At 37.6% G+C, this 24,039-nt stretch overlaps 1 protein-coding gene across 2 annotated transcripts in view; it reads left to right on the top strand.

Annotated features, from left to right (window-relative positions):
* RSPO2 (R-spondin 2) overlaps positions 1-16,224 on the top strand; it is a 55,858-nt gene extending 39,634 nt beyond the window's left edge. For both annotated transcript variants that reach the window (XM_026843530.1, XM_026843528.1), the window contains exon 4: positions 14,273-16,224. In XM_026843530.1, coding sequence (XP_026699331.1) covers positions 14,273-14,382 — 110 coding nt within the window. In that variant the 3' untranslated portion in view covers positions 14,383-16,224. The remainder of the gene's footprint in view (positions 1-14,272) is intronic.
* Positions 16,225-24,039: the final 7,815 nt, after the last annotated feature.

The following is a 24,039-nucleotide window of genomic DNA, read 5'->3' as shown; positions in this document are numbered from 1 at the left end:
AGAAAAGTGGCTATAATAGTAGATTAGTTGTCTCAGTGGAGAAAATAAACAGTCGAGTGGATACTTGTAACTAGTTTGATAAATATGTCATACCCTAAATGATCCAGTTGTCACCCGCTATTAATCTTACAGGATAGTTTAAATCAACACATGGAACAGATTGTGATGAAGGCACTGGCCAAGAAACGAGTATTTGCTGACATGACGAAATAATTATCATTCAGTAGAGATCAACTATACTTCAGTGTGAGAAGTTGATAATCACTTAGCTGAGCTTCATTCAAATAAATACTTACTTCCAGCATTCAAACCAGTATCAGTCAGCCCATGTGTATAACCAAAGTTATACCCTTACGTGTCTGGTTTTTAGGTCCATATGTTCCAGTCCAGGGGCTTATCATGCATGCATCTAAAATCAGAACTGTAAAAATTGTTCATCTTGAAAAACAGCTGCTAATTTGAAATTACTGAAGTTTAAAGGGTTTGGGTAAATGTTTCTTTCATCTCTCGATCTGCAAAGAAACTGCAGACAGGAATGTACCATTCTTGGAAGAAGTGCTGGTTGGCACAAGTCAGAAGTGTGCCAGGAAATCAGCTAGTGTTTCATGACAGTGTTCAAACCTGTGTTCTGGCTCTTTTTATTTTATTTGTAAGATGTAGCCCTTGCAGCTGGCCACTAGTTTAGCAAGGACAGTGGTTTGTGCTAGTGTACTGCTGGATGGGCTGTCTATGTCTGCCAGTCTCAATATTTACTTTTGGAAATACCTTGGCCCACATAGAATTGTTAGTATCAGGCACTTCTAAGCAATAAATAAATAAATACTAAAGAGTTTCAGTTGTGCAATGTCCTTAAGCTAATACTGTCACGACATAATGAAGCCAAGATCTCCTATCTGTGAGAAGCTCACTCAAACTAGCTATAAGAATGTGATGATGTGGAGCCAGCATAGCATATACATTTATATTTTTTGTATGGTTAATTAAACTCATAGAATCATTCTGTACATACTAAGGTTTTATTGGTATTAAAATAAAGAATTTATTTTTTGAAAAAAATAATTTATAATTACTTCTCTCTGTGCTTCTAATCAACAGTCTTTGATGTACATCTGGTTTTTAAGTACATCTGTAACTTAGTCAGGAAAAGCCTTTTATGACAAGTAGCTTTTAAGCTACATGCTGTGTTTATTTTATATATTCTTTTCCCTTTTCTTCTTAAGAAAGCATCCACAGATTTTTCTTCAACTTTATCAGTGAATATATACTTGAAAATGTTTTATGCAGGAAAAAGCATTAGTTTTTCATTTACTTTGGACTGGTTGTTTAAGCCAATGGTGGAGATTATAGTGCTGTCTTTTTCACAGATGTATATCAGAATGAGAACCTAATTTGTTCACTGCACATGTATTATTAGCCGCCACGTTATACTGCTTCTTACATCATGTGATGCCAAGGCTGTATCCAGCTGCTGTGTATATGAGGGGGAAATACAGCCCCCTCTGTTGCTGAGAGCATCTGCAGCAATAGTCTCGCATAACAGAGATGCTGCAGACCATTCATTCCGCTAGCAAATCAATACCTCTAACCTATGGAAGGGGAAAAAACCAATTTTGTTGTGGTTCTTCTTCAGGTCAGTGCTAAATATAAAAAATACATGGTTTTGAATTCAATGTGTTTAAACACTGATGCTCTTAAGGTTGAAATATGTACACAATATTCATCTGTTTAAGCATGTGAAACAGCTCATGTGGATGAATTTATTGTCAAGGACTTACTTGAGTTTAGTAAAGTAATTTTCCAATAAGCCTTTGTTTGGTTCTGCATGGTTGCTGTAGGTGACACCCGCCGTTGCAGTGAGCTGTTGTGGTGCTCAGCCAGCCCCGCACAGCGCCTGCCGGGTGGCCCTCAGCACTGGGACAGGCAGCCGGAGCCTTCCTGTGGGCACCAGCCTGTGCTTCCATGGAGTAGTGGTTGTTAATGCAGCCTATTCTGCCTGCCAAGCTACGACAGGTAATTGCCGGGTGGTGGGCACTGAGGAATAGCCAGGGCAAAAATGTCCTCAGCTTCTCCAGCTGGATCCAGAAAAGGGGCATTCCACATAACTGCAATAATACTGAGGATAATGTAAACAATACACTAGAGCAGACCTAAAGGAAAGTCCAGGTTGCTTTGTAAAGTGGTCCCATTCAAACAAAATTCATTTTCATTTAGTTAAACATAAAGTTATCCTGGAGGATCAGAGTTATAGGACTGGGAATGCATACCTGCAGGATGAGGAATGGCATCTAAAAAGCAGTGTTCCTCAGAAGGAATCACATGAGTCTGCTATAATGTAGAGAGAAAAATTTCAAATGCAATTCTCGTCTCTATAACTTTGGTAGTAAGGAAGAGCACAGTAAATCAATTATATCCTATGTACAAGCAGAACTCTGACATCTAGTCTGAGACTCATATTTTAAAGAAGATATTGGAAAACTGAACAGATAATTCAGAAGGAAACTGCATGTGAGTCAAAAACTTTATCTGAAGACTACAAAATAAGCTTTAAAGAAAGGTGCACAAAAGCTGCCATATGTTTAACTTCTCAGAAGGTGATGAGCAGAGATTTATGTACAATGTATAAAGAGAAAAGTCTGATTTAGGACAGAAAGGCATAATGAGAAATAATAGCTGGATATTAAAATTTAAATTAGGAATTGGGCAGATATTTCAGCAGTGGAATGGTTAACTCCTGAGACAGTTACCAGAGGAACTGATGGATCCCCTATCTCATGTTGTCTTCAGATCTAGACTGGATGCATTTCTCCGAAAGTTATTAGCCTCAACAGCATATGAGAATAATGTTTCATTTCTTATGTTTATGTGAGAGATCTCACTAGAGGTTCTCTTGACCCCACTTCTCACTTGCCATCATTGCATCATCTTAAGTTTTAAGGAATAAATCATGTTTTCAATTATATTAATATAAAGTGTAAGCATTCCTAGAGACATGCATCATCTAAATTTCCTATCTAGGTATTTATTATTTAATCGATGGATTTGAAAAGGTATGCAGGTTTGAGACAATCTTCATGCAGTGAACTTCAGTTAAGAACAGGTTCAGCTGACTTCAAGGCAAACAAGACAAATTAAGTCTAATAATGAACTTTGAGTTATTTTGCTTGTGGTTTGTCTTTACTATGCTCCCGTGTACATCTGCAGTAAAATTTAATATGGGACACATTATATCTAATGCTGCTATTACATACAGACTTGAATTTATTTGGAAAAGTTATAGAGCATAATTTAAGGAAAGTACAGCATAAATTGTTTCTTTCTATGTGAATTTCTGTTTTAAATAACCATAACTTTGAAACCACCTCATTTACTTCCTTCAAATGTGAAGGAAATAAATTTCTTACTATGAAAATATCCAAGCATGTCAGACTGAATTTTCTGCTTTTGGATGTTTTACACTATATTCTGATTAACATTTAAAAAGGGGGAAGAACCTATCAATAACTCAATATCTACAACATTTTAAAAACGTTAAATATTTTATAGTCCATTCACTGAAACCCATTAACTATTAGATTTTTAAAGGCTCATGATATCTTGAGCAAAATTATTTTTCCTGAGAAGAAGAAATTAATGGGTGGTATACACCAGTTTAGTGCCTTGAAGGGGAAAAAAAAGTGAGGTGGTCCCGTGGTCTGTTTATGCATGACTTTGGAGAAGGCCAAAAAGAAGTACTTTTAAGTTCAGTTTATTTCAGGTCCTTAATGCTGATTTACTGATATTTCCTCCCGTTCTCAGCCAGCTCATGTTGAAGCCTCAAGCGCTGGTTGTTCAAAAAAGTTTAGTTAAGGCTTCACAGCAACACGGGAACATTTAAAGAGCTGCTTGTATGGGGTTTTTGTGGGGATGGGGGTGCAAAGTTTTTATGTGGCAAGAATTATGCAGAGAGTTGAATCAAACATTGCTCAAACACTCAGCAAAAAGTCCAGGAGGCAGTCTGAAGAAAATTCATTTGGCAGTTTTAAATTCATGCTGAATGATTTTACAGTTTCATGGTCCAGAGTTTGAGATGGTCCCCACAGACATTTTCTGTGTGCTAGAAACATGGGCAGGCTAGGAACCAGGGGTACAGCAAAACTCTAGGTGCATGGTGCGTGAAAATCAAAATAGGGTTAACAGTACTTCTTTATGAAATAAAATTGACAATAACACAAATAGCTGATGGTCATACAACTTCTCTTTCTTTCACATTCCATGCCAAGTCTGATATTTTAGTTTGAGTAAGTCTTCTTTAAAACCAAAGAAGACATGCTCTGTATGTGCTGATGAATGTGTGGTAGTTGTGTACCTGTTTTAATATCAGTTTCAGGGTAGGAAGGGAACCGTGTTTTTCCCTGGAGTGCTGAAACTCACCCTTTAGTCCAGCTATTCCTTTCCATAGCTCTCTTCATGGTGTGTTTGCAGTGGGAAAAAAAAAGTGTCATCAAATCCTGGGAGAGCTGTGCTGCCAGTTGCCAGGGAGACAGTGGAGGGGCTCAGGTGCAGCATGACCACGTTACAGAGGGACCGTCATCCTGATGCCTTTTTGCTTCCTTGCAGAACTCCTTATGCACTACTTTTCCAAAGAGAATAATAGAGCTGCAAAAGCTGGTCCAGATCATAGTTAACAGAACCTAGTCGGGTGATTTTATATTTCTAACTTTATTGTAAAGTAGACTTCAAATAAACAACAGACTTCCAAAAAAGTTCTGTGGGCCATAAATCTGTTTCTAAAGTTGTGACAGTGGTTTGATGATACTATTACATAAACAAAAACTTTAGCAAGCTAAAGTGCCATATTGGATACTGCATATATCCATTTTTTATAAATGGCTGTGCAGTATTAATTTTAATATCCATAAAAAACTGGTGTGTGACTATTGGGAAGCAAGTAAGATTTAAGGTGAAGAGTGCCCTTTCTCCAGCTTCTGGCAGTGAATAAACTTCCTGCAGCTATATGATGTGGAATTACCTGCTTACAGCTTAAATCAGCCTGGCATGCACATGAGTATTAGGTCCTCACAGGCAAGCCTTGTGGATGTGCTTCTCTTTAAGCCAGCAAAAAAGCTATTGTAATACTTTCAGAGGTAAAGCCATGTAAGTCAGGACATCTTTTAAATCTTGACTGGCCACAGCTCAAAGATACCAACTGTCTCTACGGTAGTTAACTAAACATGCTGGAGTGTTATCTGGCACTGCACTGAGTGGTCCACATCACCCAAGCCAGGGAGCAGCCCTGGCCTCAGCTGTTGCCCTGGGAAGGGCAGGGGGTGCCCCAGAACATGACAGACAATCAAGGTACAGTATTTGGTTATATTCTCTAACACTGTTTGATTTATTAATACAGGTGTAGCATTACTATAGACAAGTCTGTGGCCATAGTGTGGGGGAAGGTAAAGGGAAATCTTGAAAGGTAAATTTAGGTCATTACTGCATCAGCAGAGGGGAAATACAACTAGAAAAGCAAGGCAGTGACTCCATCCTGACCATAGTACAGATAGTAAAAGCTATAATGGATGGAGTGAAGTTCTGATTGTGAGTTCGGTGAAAGAAACAAATGCCTGTGCTTCATCTCACTGCACCAGAAAAATGTCTGAGAAGGGAAAAGCGTACAGAGTACACACCAATGTAGTTACGGATATAGAGAGACTGACCTGACCACATTTAGGTAGGTAGTATGAATAGCTTCTGTTTCAGCACCTTCTCAAGTATATAGCAAATGAACATCAGCGAGCAATGCAGGTGCAGCAGTTAATCTGGTACACCATTCCCGATGAGCAGACTGAGGTAATAATTTTTCATCATATTATTAGAAATAATACATTTGTCTTCACTTTCAGTTGTTATTCAGTAGGAATCTTCCTGCTGGAAGATTCATACTTTATTCAATCATCAGGCGTTTAATTTAGCTTCTTTTCTTAGAGAGCTTCAATACCTGTGCATTACTTGGAGAGAGGAGGAACTGATAATTAGAACTATTTTTTGAGCTGTTTCAGTTAAAAAAAAAAAAGAAAAGATAAAAAAGGTCCCGGAACAAAATTGTTCCTCAGTTCTTGACCAGAATCCCTAATGGGAATTAAAAAAGATAAACACTTAACAACTAAATAGTATTTCACAGAGAATAAAAAAAAAAAAAAAAAAAAAAAAAAAAATCAACTTCCCTGCATAATCTCTCTCTCTGTAGAGAAACCCTTAATTGATGAAAATGCAATTTCCAGTATGAAATTAAACTTTGCAGGTGCCACAAATAAATGTTGTCTCTGTAGAATTTATTTTCTATTCCTTATATGATGAGATAAAAATAAAATTAATTAAATTCTCTAGGAAAATGCGAAATGAAAGAAAAGTAGAATCTGTTTTGAAATACACGACAAAGGGAATTTTAAGTCAATTATACTAGCTGGTGAAAGGAAAGAAAATAAACAAACTGAAACCTTTCATTGGAAATATTTTGCTTGGCTCTGCTTGCAAAGCATCTGATCTGACATGGTGTTGACTAAGATAAGAATAGTGAGTACCCTGCATGCAACCGATACGCGTATCATTTCAATTCTGAGCTAAATCTACATTAGATAAACTTTTTGACTGTAATGGAGACCCACCCGATTTCACACAACTGTGACTGAAAGGACAACAGGACCCAACATTTAAACGTCTACACTGTTCAGTTAAGCACAGGTCTTCTATCAGAGTTTTCGGAGAGTTTCCTTGTCACCTAGAGTTGCTAGTTTTCCCCTTTCCCTAGTGTGCCTTCTTTTGCTTTCTTCTCTGAGTATCTGTTAATTTTTATTTTTTGCACTTTTAATATTCATTAATTAATAGAATGCCATATGTTCGAGGCAGAGTAATGGGTACTTCTGCAAAACAAAAATAATTTATTTGAAATAATGGAAGTGGAAGCCAGTTTTCAGTTAATATCTCACTGCCATCTACTGTATATGCTGGTAAACTACACTGTGGGAAATCCATTGCATTTCAGCTATGTAAGATGAGTCTTTTCCCAGTGAATTTGCCCTAAAGTTGAGGAAAAAATCCATTGAACTCTCAGTAGGCTGTGACACGTAAATTCCATTCTTTGTGGAGGAATCAGTATTTCTTAAACAGATGACAGTTTCTGATGATACTCAATATTGTCCAGAAGGAAAGAACATCAAATTTTAGTATTGCTTAGTTAGTTTATATTCAGGCCAGATGAAAAGGAGATGTGTACTTTGGGAGAAAAAGAGTACCTCGCTTTGCTTATTCTTGCCCTAAATAGTAAAACCTTTAATTTCTTAGTGGATGTGTCACAACTAAAAAAGGTAGTGGGATTAAGATACATAAACTTGGGATAATTTGATATTTCCTTTAGTTGAGGAATTATTCTTTGGTTCTTTAAAATTAGCTTTCATCTCAGTAGCTGATGTTTGGTGTATACAAACACCAAGTATATGCTATGTTAAGTGTTATTTGGGATATAATAATTTACCCAAAGTTCTGAAATTATTAAATTGAAGTTAAAGTATTAGAATACTGGCTGCAGGAACTGAATAAAACATTGCTCAGGTTAGCTTTGCACTACCAGTGCTTTTGTAATGATTTTTGTAGGAAATGACAAGGTTTACTCAAGACAGAAATTTCCTTGATTTTCATTGGGAAAATTGACATAAAATAGAGAAGAATGTGTAAAAAACATCAAATTGCATTTGCATAAAGGAACCAATTTTCTTAGTCTATTAGTAATTTCACTAGGCTGGGAAAACATGTAACTTATACCATTTGCTATTAGTATTGCACCAAAAAGTACAAAAGAAGACCAGTAAGCTTGCAAGCTCAAGTACTTCAAAGCTGTAGAAGTGCCTTCATTTGCTCCTTTCTATCAGTTGTGATATAGTCTATAATGACGGTGGGTTTTTTTTCTATTTTTATTCAGTTCTAAGATCTCATTTGCTCAACATTCTTCAACCCTTGCCAAAGAGGAAAGAATGATAAAATAATTTATGACTTTTCTATGGTGTCCATTGTTACTGTGTTTCAGTGCTTTGCAAACATTAATTAACCTGCTTTTACTGGTTCTGGTGTTTTGGGATTTGAAATGGCGTTGTGAACAGCTAATGTATTCTATGTGATCATACCATCCCTTCTGTTGTCTTCAGAGTCAAATATGTGCTTGCAGGACTTCTTCAAATGACATCAGAAATTCACCCAGGAAAATGAGGAACTGGTTTCTAACACCCTTTATTTCTTGACCCTTTCTTTCCCATCTCCTCAACCTTCTTACTTCTTTTCCAATGTCACCATCTAAGCCCCAGTGTCTTTCCCTCCCTGTCCAAAAAAGGCTATTTTACTTTGGCCGATTTCCCCCAGGTCATGTTCCTCCTGTAGCACACATTGAGCATAGCCAATTTCAGCCTAAATTTGATGGTGTTAAAACAAACAACTGCAAACCAGCTTAGGAAAGCTGTCATGAGTTCAGTAACAGGTGAGATTGGTAGAGACACCTGAGGTTTGAAGTTTGCTAAGTTATTTGAGCTCTTTGTGTCCTCTTCATGTGGGCCACTTGTCAGTGTGGGTTTATAAATCATGCTTTAGGAAGAGGTTGACTTTGTAGTGGTGAGGAATTTTTTTCTTTCATTGAGTGTGTGTTTATAAGTTTTCTTAAGAATTTCTCTGGCAGTTTCAGTATCCAAAATTTTTAACCCAGCTGAAAGCCCCAGGGAATAAATTACCTCCGGTGAATCATTTCTAGTCTGAATCCTTTGTTTGCTCGGTTGTTGGATTTTTGCAGTCACCGTTCATGTGTAGTTTAATGTGCAGTGCAAATGGGGAGTAAATGATGAGGCATCCATGGCTCCATGCAGGACAGAAGTTGTCCTGCCAGAGAGGGCTCCTCCAGAAGCTTACATCTGCCTTCTTTCTCTTGAGTTGGTCTGACTGCTTACTCATCGAGTATCTCTACCATCTTTCTACTACTGTCGCTAGTTCCCTGCTGTCTGCCATCCTTCAGTGATAGGACTTGAGTGTAACAACTTTTCTAGCTTACCACACAGATGAGATGCTGCCATACACAGGGGTCTATGGTAGAACTGCAGCCATAGGAAAATGAAGTACCACTGTGCAGCATTCAGCTCCTAAAAGGACAAAAGAAAGAGAAGATTAAAAGGTGTATTTAGCAAGGTCTGCTGTTATCCCAGGACACCATCGTGCCTTTACTGCTAGCAGTGAAAGTCCTTCATATGAAAATCCAGGGAAGGGAAGCAGCCAGACACCTCTAAGTTCCATTATTCAGAATCAATAGTAGAAAAACTGTTTCAAATATAGAAGGGAGTATTAAACATTCTGATATCTCTAAAATAATGATTTGTATGTGAGAATGCTGAAAATTTGTGAGGGAATCACACTAAGAAATAAAGCTACTGATAGTTGTTTTTTTTCCCTAGTAAATGTTTTAAATTTAAATCCTTGCTGCCCTCATGTGGATATATGCTGTCTTTTCTCCATCTGCGGAAACTCGCGATGGACAGATTTTGGTTTGTACATATGACAGTGTTTATACAGCAGATGAAGGACCATTCAGATACTGAACTGATGCTCTCTGAGCCACGGATCTTGAGTAAGGTGGCTGGGAGTCCTTGTGATACATTTGCTGCATTTTAGTACTGGAAAACCAGCCCTGAGTGTTAGGAATCTGCTGCCCAAACTCTGTCTGGAGAAAGCTGCCTTTGCAGCTGACAGAAGGTGATGAAGGCTCCTTCTGAACCAGGTAATGTGTATCCCGAATTGACCAGGTGGGTCCATCCACAGAGGAACATACAGTATTTCCAAATACCTTTCAGCTCAGGGTATGAGAGAAGCCAGAGAACTGAGCACAAGTCTCTTAATGCAGCAGCTGTAAGAGCAACACTGATAAAGTGGTAGAAAAACAGCAAAGAAAGAAAGATAATCCAGTAAGAGCCAAGTTAAATAATTATTTTTATATCTATTGCTCTCTGATGTATGGACAATTGCTGTGTATATTAGCATAAATAAAGGGTTTTTTGGGATTCATGTTGGAATTACATTATTACGTATAGGTTTCTGTACCATATTTTGTCATACTATTAGAAGCTGTGGTACATTGTTAGCTAATGATAATATTTCATTGCATAGCATATTAATTGCCCATCTACCTACCAGAACCAAGTGGTCCAAACAAATATAATGAATAACACTGTAAAGATGTCAAACATTGGGATAAGTTACTTAGAAAATGAGGACTTACTTATTGGTAATTTATAAAGCAAATAGCAAAACTGAATTGTATAATATTGCAATAAAGGGTTTGAATGAATGGCTTTGCCAATCTTGCTTCTGTAAAATAACCTGTGCAGATATATGAGATAGAGAATGATAGATAAACTTTTAAGGCTTTTATTTACTAGATAATTGCACACCAAATCCAACTAAGTTTCAATCTTTCTTAGGCCCTATACATTTCAGTGTATACACATGGCTTTACAGAGTGTTAAATTCTGTAAATCATGTTCAGAGCTGACTCTGGTAATAAAATTTGAGTAGCCCTTTTCTAGACAGTCAGATAAAAAGTGTTTTTCAAGGAAAAGTTAGTTAGCTAGTTAGTATGCAAGGGAAAATGCAATCAAAATAAAAATAGGAATACAGTAATCTGAACAGTGCTCAGATATCCTGCTTTTTGCATGAATTATTTGTAGTTGCTCCCACTGCTGTTAACACCTAAGGCTTTCAAAAATAGATTGTATTCAGTCATAAAGATTGAAGATGAGACCTGATGTGCAGGTCTGTCACTTGGAAAGGAGAAGCAAGGCGCGTGGCTATCTGAGAGATGACAAGGAGGTGAGTTATCACTAGGGAGGATGGAATGTCGTTTAAAGAGTGGTGCAGGCTGTGGATCCCAGGTGGCTGCACTGGACAATTTGCTTGCTTGGATGTTGTTTCTGAAAAGGAGAGGTTTGTAGGCTAGGTGGATCAGACTTAATATCTCAGATATTGTCACTCTCTGTCCTGTACAGTAACACTATAACCTGTTATTGATAGTGGTAAAATCTCTCTAGAGACAGAGTCCTTTTGCTCTCCCTCATCTGCTTCAGTCAGGAATTGCCTTTTGTGTGCAACAGCAAGTTCTGGACTATAATACACTGCTGCTAAAATCTGCTCCTTTTCAACTGCCCGAGCAAAGCCAAGCGTGGCAGGGCCTGGCTGCTGCCTGGAGAGAGGGGCCTGGGGTCAGGGCTCTTGCTCTCAGGAGCAGTGAGTGTGGCAGGCATGGGGGAGGCCGTGCAAGGCTCCCTGCGGACGAGGTTCTCCACACCTGACCCACGGCACAGAGCGGAGGGAGCTGCTGCCATCCCGGCCCCGGCCCCGGGGAAGCGCCTCCTCCATCGGCTGTCCTCACCCCACGGCCTCCAGTTGGGGAACTGCTAGCGTTGGGCTCCTGGATCTTCCTTGGGGATCTATTTTCCATATCATAAACATCATGTTTTTCAAAAAACATCTGTAGCAAGATATCCAGAAGTTACTTCTGTTCACTGTGCTTCTGCTGACGGATTAAGCACTGTAACTGAAATCTGAATTTAATAAAAGTTCTCATGTATGGGGACTTCAGCAGCAGACTTCATTTGAGCTGTTTATAGTCTTTATAGTCACTTTTTTCTTGCTAATCTTTAATCTCTATTGCATTTTAGTAACATATAGGAACTGATGGTTAGCCAATAAGTTACCTTTTATATTCAGTTTTCAGATTAAAATGACAGTTGGAATTTGGGACTCTCAGCATCACCAGCCATTTCTCCATGTGATTTAATACTGTCCTTAAAATAATGAAACTAATTCGGTACAATACAGCACTTGGAAATATAGCAAGCCTCCAAATACCTCATTAACAGGGGAACAAATTATCAGGTATCAACTTCTCAGTGGTCTTGCCTCCGCAGGGGTTTCTACTCTATGACACAAGTAAAAGAAGGTAATGTACCTTGGGCCAAAAGCAGGTATGGGGGCAATTGCTGCAGAGCTGCAGAACTATTGTAGTATGTTTGTTGCAAAATGACACGTCAAATTACTGACATCCAGTCCAGTTCATTTCTATTTTAAGTGTATTGTATAGGGAGTGTACTGGCAATTTGTTTTGATGCTTTTGTTACAGGAGCTACTCTGTAAGCTTAGACAAAGATACCAGATGAGTTGTGTGTCATTTTATCTGTGCATTTCAAAGTTTTCAGAGGAAAAATAATAGGATCTTTCACTGCCTTAAACTTACAGTAAGTATTTCCTCTAGTTCTCTGGAGGAGGTTGTAGAGAAAACTAGATGAGGCACCGACTGGAATTTGTATTTCCTTTACTAATTGGTCTGTACAGTGAAAAACCTCGGACAGTAAGATCACTAAGCAAATAGGATAGCAAAACTCCATTAAAGCTCTAATTGATTACCCTGGTCTTCTGAGAATCAATTGATCATCAGCATTAGTCACTTGTTTCAAATTGTTTCCCCTTATCAACTCCTTCCTTAACAAATATTTCAAAGATTTGTGTTAAAATTTAGAATATTTAAAGTGCAAATTAGAATACAGTGTTGAACTATACATTCATCCTAGTTCTGATGCCTTCCAATATGCCAACTAGTAGAATCACGTAATGAAATGTTGATACCGGAATTTCTATAATTCAAACCATCTTGTTGCAATGCCACTTTGTGTCAAGTATTCCTTCCCTCTGACCTCATTAGGTGTGTGTAGTCATTAGATACAGTGTTACTAAAGAGTTTTAACTTAAATGCTGCTTTGATTAATGGTTGGTTGAACTGAGGTTTTACTGTGCAGGATTAACTAGATTTAAAAATGGCAAAATGCCATAGTAGCATTAATGTCAGACTTTAATGAGAAGCAGAAGTAAACTCCAAAGAGCCTTATGATTTTAATACGGACTAAATTCATGCTCATTTCCTTAATGTCCTGTCCTATTTTATATACAAGTATTACAATAATTCCTGGAGAATAGTAGGCTATACCACATATTACAAATATGTAATCTGAAGTATATAACCCTATTTTTTTTAATAAATCATACATTTTGACACTTTTAGAATACAATTTATTCACCGTTATTATCAAATAGAGAAAAATGCTTTATACTGGTTTGTGCCTTTTTAATTAAGAAACAATATGGACAAAGCCAGACTGGCAAACATTTCTCCCAATTAATAAGGTACTGACAGTGTAGATGAAAATTACATTTTCACATTTTCATGTCATCTGCTACTTGAATTTTCTTTTATTGTCTTTTTAAGTTCATTTAGTTCTTCTGAAAGTTAACTGAGTTGGCACCTCTAGAGATTAATAATCTTATTTTCTTTACCACTGATCACATATTTCAGTATATGGTACAGCCAAGAAAACCCAGACTGTTCTTACTCCAGACAGCATTCAGTCATCTCCCTAAATCATAGTAAACTTGATAGGATTTAAGCATATAATTACAGAGTAATGCATTGCTGAATTAGGGCCTTTGTATCTAGCATTTCTTCAGTCCATGGCATCTTTGCTGAGATAATCAAAGGGCACTGATTTATTATTAAGAGCTGAACAGAAAAAAATTTTCCCATCCCAGGAGATATTTTTTTTCCTACATTGATCCTGATTTCCCGAGTTTGGTTATTTTTCAGTGAAGTTCCAATAGTAAGAATCATGTAATGAAATTTTTGTTTCTGCACAGTAATATACTGAGGCTTAGGCACCGCGTACTGATAAGCAATAGCAACAGTTCTTCACAGAGGTGACGCTGCTTTTACCAAAGCACGTAGGATGACATCCAACCACGTACTTGGGCTGTAATGCCTAATTTCTCATTGAAATCATGGATATATTGGACGTGACTTCAATAGGATTACTCACTCAAGCAAATTTACACAAGGGTCTAAGGCACACATCCAACTTTCAGTGGGCTAGGATTCTTCATACTCGTTTGGCTCTGGGCCCCAGGCACTTGCATAATGTTGCTTGTTTGAGTTACCCTCCCAAAAGTGAGACCTGCTTCAGTATGGTTACTCACACCAGGTAAGTTGTGCCTGAGGACAAGTGATGACAGTCAAACATCCTGCTTCCTCTTGTACCACACTGAAAATTTTTGTTTTCACTGATGATTGAAGATCATTAGCCAGCATTACCTTTGCTGTCCCCATCGATAATTTCTGTGCCTCTGAGTTTTTCGACTGCAGTCTAGTATTTTTTTTTTTTTTTTTTTTTAGGGAGAAGGCCAACAAAAACAAAGGACAAGAAAAAGAAGAAAAAGAATTTGATGGAAAGAGCTCAGAAGCAGCACAGCATCTTTTTAGCAACAGATAAAACAAGCCAGTAAAGACCTGATTTTCCTTAATATATTTTTTGCAAAGTGCACAAAAGCTGCTATATGCTCCTGCCCATGGATGCACTATGATTCAGCTGCTTTGACAGTGATATGGCAAATAACTTGTGAAAAAAAAAAAGCCCATAAGCTTGTTTGGTTTATTTATATATTTTTTATTTTATTTTTCCTCTCATTTTTGACCTGGAGACTTCAAGGTCAGGAGCACACTGAGGTGAATCAGTGGAAGTGGTGCTGAAGTCCATCAAAGATTTTGTCCTGAGTGCCTGGTCAACATATTGACATGGGAGGAAAGCAGGAATGAAATCTATATATCACCATTAGGCGGACTTGTGCATATTTAAATAAACAGAAAGAAAAAAACAAAAAAAAGGAAGTCTTGGAGGTGTAGGTACTATTGCATTTATGGCCTTTGTTTCCTATATTTGTACATTTCAAGAGTAAATGGATATGACTTACTTAGTGTTAATGTACATTGTTCTCAACACCCACTACATTGAAACAGTTGTATAATAAAACTGCTTTAAGACAGTATACTGCAGGAATTACTGCTTAGACTTACAGAAGCACAACAGACTCTATGTGTACATATTACTCTGTCTACATATAAATGAACATATTTACTGTATATCTATGCATTTTTATGTATAATACTTTATACATGTTTAAAGTTATGTCCTGTTGGTTCTAGTAATATACTTTAAAATAATCCAGTAAATGTTTACTTTTTATTATGTTTTAAGTATCTTCTCATATTTCTCAGTAGTTACAAACTGGATTTTTTTTCTCATTTGTAAAGCACGTTCAGATGGCTAAACTACCTTGTACTGACCCTTGCAATGGAGTGTCAGCTCTGGAGTATACTTGCCAGACTAGTAAACTGCAAATCTTTTCTGCTGTTCTGTACTCCTATCTCAGCCCCAGTGTATTTTGTCTCAGAAAAACAAGTGTACCAGTTTTTAAGATGAGACACAATGATGATAGATATTTTGAGTGTCAGGAGAGAAATTATATGGAAAGTTCTTGGTATCTAAGATTGTATGTGTAGTTTTTTTCAAATATAACGCACAGCGTTTTATTTCTGTTAGTCCTGTTCCAGTCAGATACAGCAAATAAATACCTGAACATGGGAGAAACGAAAGAGAAAGCTATGTGAGTTCAGTCATTCAAAAGTATAGCGAACACCAGTGTCCCAGTATTGCCAGTTATTTGTAGAACTTCAGCAAGTTTATTCTGGATCTGGTGTTTGGGGCCTTTTTGGGGGGAGGGGTGGAGAAAATTTTCTGTGTAGGAAGTCCAAATGGCTCAGGATGTGTAATTTGGTAAGCTAGCATTATTTGGCTTGCATTCAAGGAGATTTTTTAATATCTGCTGGGAAAAGCCCACACTAAAACGGCTGCCATTTATGCTGCCACTTAGAGAAGCTATTCCAGTTCTAGGACTAAAACTTGCATACGACCTACACAAAGCAAGGATAAGGTAAAACAGGCCCCAGACCCCTACAAAACTCTTTTTGGCATATACATTAGAAAAATCCCAGAAATCTCATTTTTAGTTTTATGGCTTATATACTTTACAAATAAACTAGGGAAATAAAGCATCTATAAGCACAAATATATCTATATTTAGCTAGGACAAGTGTTGCTACAGAAATGTGCAGTAGTTAGGCACATATGAATGTTCCATGAAACTGCTTGTGGACTTCCACTTAACCATGAGGCTTTCACCATCCTTCATTTAGAATATATTCATATTTACCTAGAGAACATAATAATGGTAAGGACAGTAAGATTGCTCTGATCCTGAGCTGCTGTTTTGGACATTAAATGCTCACTTCAAAAAAAAAAAAAAAAAAGACAGTAAGAACTGTAGCTGCCTGTTTGCTTATTGGTTATCAAATTTGGCTGTAAGTGCAGTGAATGCCCTCATACAATCCTTTTAGTAGTGGTCACAAATATTGTATTAGACATGTCATGGAAAGAATGCTACAAAATACAATAAACTTATGTCACAAGCTTCTGAGTAAAATATTTTTGGTCCTTTTTAATTCAAAGATTCCTTTGGAATAGCATACACATAGAATAATTGGAGAAGGTGTGTGGATGCAGATTTTCTCCCACTGGAGTAGAAAATTTGAGGGTTTTCCAAACAGCTATTTTGTTGATACTTATAACACGTTTGAAAAAGCACTGTACATTAGATATACTTGTCCCAGTCACTTTTCTATTCAGAGTTTCCTTGAGAGTGTAGATAAAAAGAAAGTCATCCCTAAGTAACAAGTGCCCTTGTGTGTAATTTCTTTGTCCTAGACATCTCTTTTTATCCTGCCTTTGCATGGTGGATCTTATCAATGCATTCATAGCACTGGGATTTTGTAGGAACATACTTCTTCTGAAGTTAGAAAGGGCTGTTCCTTGGACATTAGGAAAAGGTTCTTCACCGAGAGGGTGGTCAGTCACCCAGGGAAGTGACCTGAGCACCAAGACTTTCAGAGTTCAAGGAGTGTCTGGATGATGCTCTTAGTCATAGGGTTGAGTTTTAGGTAGTCCTGCAAGAAGCAGGGAGTGGGACTGGATGATCCTTATGGGTCCTTTTGAACTTGAGAAATTCTATGATTCTTTAATTCTTTGACCTTGAGAGATCATCTAGTCCTCAAGTTAGTAGGACACAGAATTTTACATGCTGTATTCGTTAAAACAAATTTTATATTGCTATGATGTGCTAAAAGTTCTTTTTTGAAACGAACATTCCTTTATATCTTATTCACCAGTCCCAGAAGAGACAATTGCATAGCTCCAGTCTGCACTGAAGACCTCTCTGTCCTCAGTATGCCTTACCTTATCCTGACCTCCTAGCATCTGTCTCTTGAAATTAAAAAACAACCAACCAAACTAAAACAAAAACACCCAGCTGCAATTTTAAAGCAATTATTTTGTGGCTGACTGGTCTTCACTGCATCTCAGCTGTACTTGCTACTGAGGAATTAGTGTTGCATGTCTCTTTTCTTATTCCTGGGGGAAAAAAAAATGTTGTGTTCCACATTATGGCAATGCAAATATTACAAATGTCAGTATTAGGAAATTGTTCTCTTACACCTATATGCTTGACATAAATGTGTCTATGAAAGAAAAGTGAATACTTGTAGAATTTATATATCTCCCTTTATCAGTATGAGGTTTTATTACAGAAAGTTGAAGAGCAGAAGAAAAAATAGAAAGTAGATTTTCATTTGAGTTAGCTAAAAATAAAGCAAAAGTCAATTATATGCCCTGTTAACTTTTTTTTTTTTAATTATTATTTATTGGCAAAATCTTGATTAAAAGCTTATAAATTGTAAAGACTTTTCCAGACAGATTAAGATCAGAGTTAGTGCTTCAACTTTGTTATGCTGATGAAATAGAATATAGAATAAAAATAACTGGATACTACCAGCACAAGTGCCATGCTTTTTTAAGTGGGTGATGTTACTGAAGACTGATACTACCACTTACCATTTCTGAATTCAGACTGCACATTTCTTTCCCTTCACCAACAAAATGTACTTGTCTCTTGACACTGGTTCACTTCCCCTTCCAATGGTGTAAACCAGCATAAATTCCAGTAAACTTTAGACTGATGTTGTTTTGGACTGACACCAACAAGAACAAAATGTACCCTTCTGAAAGTGTAACCCACAAACCACTGTCAGCTTTTTTAGTTCTTTACCAAAAGCTCTGTGCTTCATGAGAAGCCTCTGTCCAAGACTGAGGAAAGGACATTAACTTCAGGAAGTATTAGAGCAGCCTGATCTACAGGACACCTGAGAGAAGGGCAGGCCAGTGTTTGAAGTGCTGCTCCTCTCAGGAGTGACAAATGCTATAGTTAGACCACCCTAATTGAGATCAGCCTTTGGCTCATTGTCCAATTCTTCTAGACTTCAACTTCTTTTTTAATGCAAACTAGCTCTGTTTATGTCTAATGAACATACATCCTCAGCGTCAGTGAAACTGGATCCTTACTTACACTGGCCAGTAGTGTATCTGTGGTCATGCCCTCTGTGAAAGAGTTGCCCAGCCTCCATGTTTTCAAACTGTGTCTTCTGTGCCACTCATGTAATCTTGTTGATTTTAATTGGGCAATACCAATGAAACTAACTAATAGTTCATAGACCACAAATAAATAAACACTGAAAATGAGGCTGTTATGTTTTTCCTCAGTCACTTTTCAAAATAGAAATTCAGCTCAAGAGAGAAAACTGGCAGTTAGAGAGTATTTCTTCACTTGCAACTATGTCTTATCTTCATTGTCAGACTTTAAGGGGGTTTTGTGGGAAAGATAGTAGTTGGGTTTGTTTTTTCCCTTGAAGTCCTCTTTTTCGCAGAAACTTTGGTGAGAGTTTATGTTTGCTTTCTCTTTCTGAGTGGACTTGGAGGTATTGGTTGCCATGAACAGAAGCTAAGGCCCTCAGCTGCAGGGGAGCTCCTGATCTTTGCTCCAGAATTGTTTCACTCTTTTATTTAGTTGCTGTCTAGTAATACATACACAGAAAAATCTCAGGGACATGGTGTTCAGCCACAAGATTTCTCTGTCACAGTTTGGTACTCTCCTTCTGGCCTCATGTTCCTTGTTACACTGTGGCCTGGCTTTGGCAGGAACAGTGAACAACCCCGCTACCACAACGGTCTTCTAGTCTGCTTACTCTCTTGGCTAGGGCATGTATATTCAGACTCTAAGTCTGATCTCAGTAATTTATTTTGTGATTGGATATTTTCTCTCTAGAAAGAATATTCATGGACTAAAGGTCTATAAACAAATTATGAGAGGAATAGGCAAGTGTGTATCCTCTCACACCTATAATCTAAACCAGGAATAAGTATATAGGGAAGTATAATCACCATCCCTGATTCAATGATTGCAGATGCTGAGGGAGTACAAGATGAATGGACTGTAGATAATGGCTCATGTGCTCACCTTGAACAGTATTGTTCCTTGCCATTATTGGAGGCAGAATATTGAATTATTGGATTGACCTGTTACACCCTCTTTTTAGGTTTTTATATACAATTATATAGTGTTTGTTGCTCTACTAAGACAGATTACAATTTTTCTGCTTTTTTTTTTTTTTTTCATCATGAATTCATCATGAATTTGTAAATTCAAATCAGTTCAACTCCAGTTCAATGGGATTGTTCAAAATCAGTCTTTGATCATTTCTGGTGGGACAGTTGATAAAGACATTTGGTGACTTTAACCAGTCAGGTACAAGGTTCTTATCACCTAAAGGTATATTTGACTTTGAACTAAAACCATGAAGAATTTTTCAGTTTATGACAAGGTGACAACTCATAGAATATTGGCAACAGTAAGAATGAATGTGGAAAAAACATTTCATTTTAATTTTTTTATGCATTTATTATAATTATGCATGAATGCTGAATGATACCATTTTAAAAATCTGTACTGAGATGACCAAATATGTATTTCTTCTGATTATAAATGAGCTGCAGCTCTGCAATCTGATTAGTTGAATGAGACAATCATTCCTCATTCTTACTGTAATTTTAAAATTATTTTTCCTTCATGCAAACAGTGCAGCACAAGGATTTGTGGATTTTGCCTACTCTTTCTTCCCCTTCCCTCCTGCTCCCTGGTGCTCCCTATAACATAATTCAAGGAATTCCCATAAACTCTAAGATTTGCAATATGTGGCTGACCTGCAGATGTTTGGGCATGTATTTCCAAGTTACACAGCCAGCCACTCTGAAGAAAATCCAGATGTTATTCAGAGAAAGTAGGTAGCACACGCATTCTGGAGAAATACATTAATTCTTATGATTCCTCTGTTCAGCTTCACTGAGTTGTGATGTAAAAAGGAAGGGCAGCTGTATTGTCTGTGAAGCCTCCAAATCCACTTAGAAAAATGAGATCTTTGACTACCGAAGAATATTGGTATGTTTTTAAGCAGAACACAAGCATTACTGTGCTGAATACGCAGAGATGGAGAACTTGGCTGTACAACAGAACTTCCTGCCACAAACTTATCATAAACCCTAATTACCTTTTCCCTATTAAAATGTCTAATTAACAAATATAAATGTAGATGAAGGCTTCCTAAGCAAATACAGGTCATTTAATAAGGCTGATAGACCCTTTGCTAACAATGAAATGTGCATTTCAGCCTGGACTATTGTATCACCAAGGCATTATTCAAGACCAGTCTTGAAAGCCAACATATATTTCTTAAGATCTGGACTAGGACTTGAATTGTAGAACAGGACAATTTTGATTCCTAAACAGTTTCTTCTGTGGATTATAGCAGATTATACAACAAAATTCCTGAAATGTATGTTTTCCTCCATCTGAGTTAGTCTTATAAAGAGCAAGCCATTCATTCTCTCCACATCAATCTTCTGGTAGGATTGCCTTCCTTCAGCCTACTTTCACCTGACTACTTATTCCAGCAGCAAATTTGTCCACCAGCTGCAGCCCCTTTTGAATGCTACATTTGCCAAGCAGAAGTCACTTTCCTTTCCTGTAGAAAATTTTATGCCACCCCTGTCCTCTATAAATGATTTAAATGTTTTGAGAGTAGATCATGATCCAGAGTGCAGCAGTCCTGAGGCTGATTGACAGCAATGAGGTCTTTTGTGTACATAGTGCTCTGTGTATGTTCTGCCTTCTTGAGAACTCAGCAAGGGTGGGTTAATTAGGCAGAATGAAATGTCTGGAGAAACCTGGAGTGACTGAGATTCTAAATTTGGCTGTGGTGGTGTTAGTTTTAGTGAACTTCTCACTTATAAGATATATTTAATGCTGAGCACATGTATCTTCTGCTCTGTTGGTTATGTGCTCTTCTAGTTCTGTCACACTAATATAAAAGTCCTCTTATGCTGATTTTTTGCTACCCATTGTTTGTAAAAATTCTTTTGCTAAGCATTCACTGAAGAAAAGAGTTGCATTGGAAGTTTTGTTTATGAAAGATCTCACACAGGACCAAAATGTTTTAAACATGACACCCAAACATTTATCATGTGGTATCTCCATGCAAAGTGCATCTGGATCAAGAAATCATAGTTTAAAAACTCAAAATTATCCAGTTGATTCTGTATGAAATGAAGAATATGTATCCAAGTGAGACTTAGTAGAAAATCCACCTCAGATTGGATAGATCTGAGACTTAATAGAAAATCCGGACTTGTTACTGCTTTGGCCTAGCTTATTAACAACACTTTTGCCATCTGTTGGACATAGAAACCCAACCAAGTGTGAGCTAAGCCATTTTAAAGTGAGAAGGACATAACATGTATTGCATTCAGGAAGCTCTGCATTCATTTATTGTTCTGAAGGACAAGATATGCATGTGGCCAGAGATAAGGGCAGTGCACAGCCAGTAACTAATTTTTAATTATTGTATAAATGTGTCTGTACAGTCGAGGTGGTACTGCTGAGGACTGACTCACAAGCCTTCTTTACCTTAGCTGTGGCAGACAGGCACTTTGGAGTTCCCATGCATCTTCTCCACAGACTGCCAGGAGTCACCATCACCAGCATTTCTCCTCAGCTATGCTTGTTGAGAGCCATCTTATTCATCTAAATTGAAACAGATGGAAATGTATCTGCATTTAGGAGTTTATAAATTACGGCAGCCCAGAAACCAACATTCTACCATGTAACATACTGCTATGATGCATTAATCTTCAAAGCAGAACTGAGATACCTGGTGGAGGAGCTTTGCTAGATTTTGCATCTTAATCTGTAGATCTTGCTGCAGTGGAGCTATCAAACACCAATGTGTTCATCTTGTTTGTGAGCTCCCAGAAGGCCCCTAAAGATTTCAGTGAATCACTATGAGTTTGAGCAGGCACAAATCTGTAAAAATACAGAGTCGATTGGTGTCTAAAATATCCCATTTTTTGGAGAAAATTCGTATTGGTATTCAGTCAGATGCAGATAAAGGTAACAAATGCATTCCAAAAATTTTCTGCCCAAGCTGAAAACAGTATAATCTTAAAATAACAAGAATCCTACCCTTAAGCTTTTTGGAAGTTAACACCAGATGTAATCAGAAACACAGGCTCACAAAGGCTCTCTGTCAGTGAAGTCTCCTCATGGGTAGATACTATTCAGCTTCGGATCTTCAAAGCAAAGAACTTCTAAAATGTATGTTGTACTTACATCTTTAATAACTGTTTAGTTGTAGTAGTAATAAAGACAGACATGCTATTGTGGATACATTGAACTAGAAATTGCAGTTGCACAGGGCAGTGATATCTTAAGAGGCAAGGAGGCCATGACAGGCTATGGCCAGATGTATCTCTACAGTTGCTCAAAACTATATGCCACATGGCACATTTAGATAAGTACCTGATCTGATACATGGATGAATCCAGACAGCATTTTCTTTGTAAATAGGAACACAGAAATACTATTTAATTTTTAAAAGCTGGTCTTGTAGATGAGATCTTTATCTCTTCCCATTCAGTTTGTGTAGGTAAACCTTTCACCTTCTTGTGGAACCAACCCTTTTTCTGGTCTTCATGAAAAAAGTACAAATGTAAAGGTAGTTTTTCTTCAGTGGGGGACAGCAACAACTGAAAAAATAGTATAAGCTTAATAAGCCCTCAAAATTCTGCAAATGCCCTCATTTCTTCCAAGAGTATTATTTTAACCAACCCTGGTATCTCTGAACCATGGCAGAGATAGAAAGCATGTGGGCAAATATGTACTTCTCAACAGCATGGGAAGCCTTTGGTTTGGACTCAATGTCTTGCATATTCAAGGCCAGTTCAATGCCCATTATGCAAATTACTATTTAGAAGACTGTGAGCTTCATAATTGTTACTTAGCTTTTTAGAGAAGATACAAAAAAAAAAAAAAAAAAAAAAAAAGAAAATATTATTTCTACAGCAAGTTGTTTATTTCAGTAAATGATTCAAAGGGAGATGATTGCAAATTGCTAACCAGAGTTGGGGTATGATTTGTATTTGTAAACTGGCAAAACTACTTTTTAAATTAAAAAAAGATCAAACAAATATCTGCTTTATATACAAGTTAGAAGTTCAAAGGATTCTTTTGATGAGAAATATTTGGTAGTGTGAGGCATAAAAGTATGACATAAATACCTGAGGTATTAGATATTCAGTGCTATTTTCACAATACCTTGTCAAATGTGACCATTTTATTTTCCAGCACATGTTAAGTTTTTCCAAATGTATATTTGTCATATAGGCTTAAGTGGGCAAAAGTAACAAGTTTTAAGTTGGAGGGGGAGGCAGTGGTGGCCAGTGGGAGGAGTCCATGAACTACCCTGTGATGGTTGCAGCTGCTTCCATCTGGCTCTGAAATGAGTGTTGTCAACAGCAAGAAAACTCATACCTAATCAAAACTTTAGCTGAACCCAGAAGCCCCCAGTGCTGCTACTCAAAAATATTTCAGAAGGACAACAGCAACTGTAGGGCTCTGGAGATGCACTCCTGGAGCAGGAGAGGCTCCATGTTGCGGGGAGTATGGACACCCTGATGGCCCCGTGAGTGACCCACACTGACGCAGGTACACTTCTGAGGGACTGCAGCTGTGGGTCACCGATGCTGGGGCAGGGACGTGCCTGAGGCACTGCAGCTCACTGGATGGGTTTTGATGGATTTTGATGGATTAGTGTAATCCACGACAGAA

The sequence above is a fragment of the Athene cunicularia genome (genome assembly GCF_003259725.1).
Source record: "Athene cunicularia isolate RWA chromosome 2 unlocalized genomic scaffold, athCun1 chr2_part1, whole genome shotgun sequence".
Taxonomy (NCBI): domain Eukaryota; kingdom Metazoa; phylum Chordata; class Aves; order Strigiformes; family Strigidae; genus Athene; species Athene cunicularia.
Note: the sequence above shows the minus strand (reverse complement) of the source record. Positions and strands in the feature narration are given on the sequence as shown.